At 57.0% G+C, this 5954-nt stretch overlaps 1 protein-coding gene across 1 annotated transcript; it reads right to left on the bottom strand.

Annotated features, from left to right (window-relative positions):
* Positions 1-1775: 1775 nt before the first annotated feature.
* APLNR (apelin receptor) lies at positions 1776-5580 on the bottom strand. The gene has a single exon (XM_036076596.2). It carries the CDS (start codon positions 5093-5095, stop codon positions 3953-3955), a length of 1143 nt encoding a protein of 380 aa, XP_035932489.1. The 5' UTR covers positions 5096-5580; the 3' UTR covers positions 1776-3952.
* Positions 5581-5954: the final 374 nt, after the last annotated feature.

Raw genomic sequence — 5954 nt, 5'->3', positions numbered from 1 at the left:
TTTTTACAGCATCTGTTAAAAAAAAAAAAGCTCAAATTGCTTGTTGTTGCAGTTGTAAATCCCTGCCGGGTTTTCCTGGTGTGCTTCCAAAGACTGAAAACAAGTACTGACACCCTGTGCTCCAGCTCCCCCCCTGGCCCCCACCGCCCTGCTACCCACTGCCCCCCTCACTCTCTGTATTTCTCTCCACATTCTCTGTGTCTGTCTCTCGCCGCACTCTCTCTCTTCTCTGTCTCTCTCTGTCTCTCTGTCTCTGTCTCTGTCTCTTTTCCCATCTCTGTCTCTCTCTTTCTCTGTCTCTATCTCTTTGTCTGTCTCTCTCTATCTCACTGTCTATCTCTCTGTCTCTGTCTCTCTCTCTCTTTCTTTGTCTCTCTTTCTCTGTCTCTGTCTCTTTGTCTCTCTCTTTCTCTGTCTCTGTCTCTCTGTCTCTTTTTCCATCTCTATCTCTCTCTTTCTCTGTCCCTATCTCTCTCTGTCTCTCTGTCTCTTTCTCGGTCTATCTCTCTGTCTCTGTCTCTGTCTCTTTGTCTCTCTCTTTCTCTGTCTCTATCTCTGTCTCTGTCTGTCTCTCTCATGCATTCCCCACCATTCCCCTCCCCTCCCCATCCTGACCAGGTCCTTGTGCACTGAGCACACCGCCCCGTCCCCCCGTGTGCCAGCGCCTTAAAGACGAGGCCTCACTCTCCTCCCGACTACCTGGCTCTCCCACACTTGTGCTTTAGGACAGACAGTGGCCGAGAGCGTGGGCTTTGCAAGTGGACAGACTCAGTTGTCCCAGGCCTCATTCTTCCGTGTACTGGTTGTATAACCCTGCTCAAGGTACATGACTAACCTCTCTGAGCCTTGGCTTCCTTATCAGCAAACTGAGCTGAAGAGACCCCACTCAGAGCATTGCAAGGATTGAATGAGATCATGTTTGGACGTGCTTCGCACACACCGTGGGGAATCCCAGTAACCGTGGGCTCTCTCGTTCCAATCCGTTCTACTGCAGTGATTGCTTCTGTGGCATCTGCCGACACTGTTAGTACCTGAAATCTTCACGGGAGATGATACATACCTCTGGACTGAGTGTTCCCCCCACCCCAAGATGGTTTCAGACTCTTCTGCCTCCAGATCAACAACCATCCAGAGCGCCGTTTCCTCTGTCTCTGACCACTGGTCTTTTGTGTCCACCTTCATTTGCCCACAGAATCTGTGTGGATGGGGACATCCCCAAACCTGGCCTCCCCCAAAAATCATCTGAGGAGCTTTTAGCAGTTGTGAACACCCAGGGTGAGTCCAAGAGATTCACATTCCTTAGGTCTGGGGTGCTGCTTGGGAATGGGTATTTGCAGACATCCGGAGTGACTGATTGGAGGCCAGGCACCCAAACTTCTAATCTGAGTGGATGCTCACGGGACAATGAATGAGTGAATGAGTGAATGAATGAATGCCAGCATTTTCCTACAGGCCTGTACTCTGGACTCCAAGATGTGTGCCCATTTGTCCCACAGGTTTTCAGAGCACAAAACCTGAGCTGCTCCCCGCGCCCCGCCCTTATTTCCTGTGCTTCCCCTGGTCTCACTCCCCACCTGTGCCCTGCCCTGTGTCTATTGCTCCCTGTTCTGCCCGCCTCCCCCACTCCCTTTCCAGTTTCCCACCTGACTCCCGTTAGCTCCTACTTTCCTCCTGTCTCCCTCAGCCCACACCACCTCCCACTGAGACATTTGCAAACTGGGGGGCCTTTCCTTGTCCCTAGACACTTGTGTGGGAAGAGGCTTTGGACACGATAGTTACACAAAACAGATTTATTGAATGAACCGCAGTGACTAACAGGGTCAGAAAAAAAGTAGCAGAGACGTTCCAAAGAAGGGGCTTGTAGGGGATGAGGGAGCCTCCACCCTCTGTCCAGGGCCACTGATGAGTTCCAGGCAAGAGGTCTCTGGGGTCACCGTGGAGGGCCTCAGAAGGGCGCCCTCTTCCCTTCTTGAAGCTTCCTCCAGCTTTAACCGCATGCTTTGAGGGGAGCCCTGGGCTGAGAAAGGGAGTCTGTGGAAGATTCTGGCCTGTGAGGAGGAGACTGAGCTGAGAGGGGCCTCTTCCTCTCTCCTCCTTCCTCTGCTCCCAGAGCTGGTGCCATCCCAGGGGTGGTCAAGCTCTCCATTTACACCAAGCTAAGCTCTTCCTGCCTCCATGGCGCAAATCTTGTCCTTCACATCCTGTCCGGAGTCCTCCAAGAACAAAACCTGGAATATACACACCCCTGCCCCCCAGCTCACAAAGGCCCGCCATCAATTTTGTCCTTGAGGCCTCGCTGGTAGGGTGAAGTCAGGCCCTCAGCCCTGCTGCACCGTGCCCAGCACCGCCCCCCCCAGCCCAGCAGGAGAGGCCAAGGGGTCCCATCCTGATGGTGAGGTGAGAAATAACCCACCCAGTGCTTTTCACCCAGGCAAGAAGGCGGCCTCCTTAGGGAGAGGGCCACAGACCCTGGAAAAAGGGAGAGTGGCAAGGAACACACTCATAAACTCAGAGCAGGGTGGGGAGGCAGGTGGGGAAGGGGCCAAGGGAAACTCTTACCCACCTCCTGCTTCCCTCATGGAACCAAGAAGGATGGGACCCAGCACATTGGGTTTTCCCAGGCCTTGGAGACAGATCTCCCCAGAGGGGCCCCAGCATTAGCATAGACTTCTCTCTTAAAGCACGGACCAGCCGTCAGAGCCCCCAAATCCAGTGGGGGTGTGGACTCATTTTATTCTATCTTGTCTCAATATGTCCCTCTTCCCCCAAGGATATTGTGTGAAGAGTGGAGAAGCGGTAGACAGTAAGGGGGTAGTTCACCCAAGGGACGAGTGACGCTCATCCATGCATACCCACAAACACACACACACACACACACACACAATTCTTGACACCCAGCAGCACCCAGTGCTCCAGGAAAGAGTCCTGCCTGGGGACGCCAGGCTGTGGTGCGGAGGCCTGCAGCTCACAGTTCTGGAGGAGGCTGGAGGGGTGAGGAATCGGAGAGGGAAGCCAAGCAGCATGTAGACTAAATACAGACTCCCTTCTTCCTCGACATTGCCTTCGCGACTCCCTGCTCCTATAACGACACCCAGGAGCCGGCCATCCCTTCACCAACCCCGTAGCCTTCCAATTGCCACAGGGAATAGAGGCTGAAGAGAGGGTCTGAGGAAATCTGAGAAAAGCACATCTAGTTGGCATCAGGGAGGGGCTGCAGGAGGGGAGGCCCCCTCTGGGATCCTTAGTGCCTGAAAGGACAGTGAACTGATCCAGTTTGCAGGAAAGTTCCACAGCCCCCCGCTGCAGAGCCTGGAGCTAACTTGGCTGACACCAGTCCCTGCCGGGCTGTCAGGGAGCCCCAGAGACCTAGAGCAGGGGCCCTGAGTGCAAGCACAGGATTCTTAACCCTTAGGAGCCCTGCAGAACACGGAGGAGAAAAGGGGAGGAAGGAGGGATTGAGGGAGGGAGTGTGCTGCAGGAGAGGGGGGTTGGAGCCAGCAGGTGAGGATTCGGAGTGGAAAGTGCAGATAGAGGGGAAAGCAGGAGCAGGGAGAAGGGAGAGAACATTAGGAAGAAAGGAGGGCAAAGAAAAAGCTGGATATCCAAGAAAAGGATTTGGGGGCAACACACTTCAGTTGAGCCAGGCTGACTTCCCGTTTTATACAAATGGGGAAACTGAGGCTCAGAGAGGTTAAGAGACTCGTGCAAGGTCCGTCTCACAGATACCGAGTGGCCGAGCAGGAGTCTGCAGGCCTCAGTCTCCTTCCACTAAACCACAAACCTCTGAACAAGACTCAAGGAGGAAGGAGGACAAGAGGGGGCAGGGAGGCAGGGAGCAGGGAAAAGGGTCAAGCGCAAGGGAGAAGGTGCTATCATGCTACCTGACTTTCAGAGAGCAAGGGCAAAGGCCGGGGCAGGGCAGAGGACACCGGACTCCTCTCTGACCCCAGTCCTAATCAACCACTAGGGTCTCTTGGCTGTAGGGGATGGACTTCTCGTGCATCTGCTCTCCACCCTTCCCGGAGTTGGGGCCGGGCCCCTGGCTGTGGCCGGAAGAGTAGCTGGCCGACTTCTCCCCGCTGCTGCTGTGGGAGGCGGCCCCGCACCTGCTCCGGCCACAGCAGAGCATGGAGGTGCAGGCCTGGCGGAAGCGGGGGTCGAAGAAGGCGTAGAGGAAGGGGTTGAGGCAGCTGTTGACGTAGCTGATGCAGGTGCAGTAGGGGAAGACGTTCATGAGGAAGATGTCGAAGTCGCAGGGCCAGTGCAGCAGGCTGCCCAGCATGTAGAGCGTCTTCACCAAGTGGTAGGGCATCCAGCAGAGCGCGAAGGTCACCACCAGCACCACGATGATGCTGAGCAGCCGGCGCCGCTTCCGCAGGCCCTCGATGCGCTCCTTGCGGAAGTGGCCGGCGATGGTCTGGGCGATGAAGAAGTAGCAGGTCAGCATGATGGTGAAGGGCACCACGAAGCCCACGGCGGTGGACGAGACCCCCAGGCCCACCTCCCAGGCCCACTCCGAGCTGGAGGTGGCCACCATGGAGTAGTCCATGTAGCACTGCACCTTGGTGGTGTTCTCCAGGTCCGCGGTGGAGCGGAACACCATGACCGGCATGGCCAGGAGGGCGGCCAGCACCCACAGGACCGCCGTGGCCACGGCCCCGCTGACCCGCAGCCTCAGCCGAGCATTGGCCACGGGCCTCACGATGGCCAGGTAGCGGTCGAAGCTGAGCCCGGTGAGGCAGAAGACGCTGGCGTACATGTTGACGAAGATAACGTAGCTGCTGAGCTTGCAAGCAAAGGTGCCAAAGGGCCAGTCGTAGTCCCGGTACGTGTAGGTGGCCCACAGCGGCAGGGTCACCACGAAAGTCAGGTCGGCCACAGCCAGGCTGGCGATGAAGATGTCGGCTGAGCGTCTCTTCTCGCGGCTGCTGCGAAACACGGTCCAGAGCACCAGGCCATTGCCCGTGGTGCCCAGGAGGAAGACCAGCAAGTAGATGGCAGGGATGAGGGCCCCCGAGGACTTCCAGTCCGTGTACTCGCACTCAGACTGGTTGTCTGCCCCATAGTAGTTGTCGAAATCGCCAGCCTCCTCCATGCTGGGCAGCGGAGAGAAGACGGGGAGGGGGTTCCCGGGGTACCAGCCCCGTGGCTGTGGCACCAACTCGGCAAGTGCCCGGAGCTTCTGGCTTGAGCCTCACAGGGCAGGCGAGAAGGGCTGAGGGTGTCCAGAGCCCTTCCCAGCAAGCGGGAGGAGGTGCCTCCGATCCTGGAGGATGCCCGCTCCCGCAGACTTCCCTCCACCCTCTCCTGCCTTGTCCTGGCCTCAGCTAAGACACTTCCTTGCGCCCTCCTGAGTCTCTGTCTCCTCCTTGTCTGGTCACTCCCTCCTCCCACCTCCAGACCAACCCCTCACTTGGGAGTCTTAAGATCTTTAAGTTACAGCCCACTTTTTTTTTTTTTCTCCTTCTTCTCCCCGGAGAAAAGTGGACCAAATTGAGCCCTGCCGTGCTGGACAGAATATTATCTGGGGTTTGCAGCAGCCTGCTCTCCTCCTAGCCCCGCCTTCACCCTCTGGCTACCACCCACCTTCTCCCCAGCCTCTATCCCTGGTTTCTTCTGGCCTTTGGAGCACCCCCTCCCCAGTCCTCCCCACCCTCTCACTCTCACCCCCTCCCATCCCCTCTAAATGGGGCAAATTATGCAGATTGAAATCCAGCCTGAGCTGGAGCCCGGATGGGTGGGGGGCAAGGAGGGTGTGAGATTTCGCAGGATGCTCTGAGCATCTGGCAAGCCCTCCTGGCAGGCTGGTCTGGCCCCTTGGGTCTGGCCCCCAGCCTCCCCTCCTGCCCTCCCAGCCCCGCCCCCAGACCAGACTTCACTCTACCCTTCATAGTCATCCTCCTTTACTCCTCCACTTTGACCCTCTCTCTGGGAACTTTTATGGTTTACAGGCA

This window comes from Halichoerus grypus, chromosome 11 (genome assembly GCF_964656455.1).
Source record: "Halichoerus grypus chromosome 11, mHalGry1.hap1.1, whole genome shotgun sequence".
Taxonomy (NCBI): Eukaryota; Metazoa; Chordata; class Mammalia; order Carnivora; family Phocidae; genus Halichoerus; species Halichoerus grypus.
The sequence above is the reverse complement of the archived record's forward strand: the minus strand, read 5'-3'. Positions and strand labels throughout refer to the sequence as shown.

What these genes read in the sequence shown, in the direction of transcription:
- APLNR (XM_036076596.2), bottom strand. Translation starts at nt 5,095, where the DNA reads ATGGAGGAGGCTGGCGATTTCGACAACTACTATGGGGCAGACAACCAG.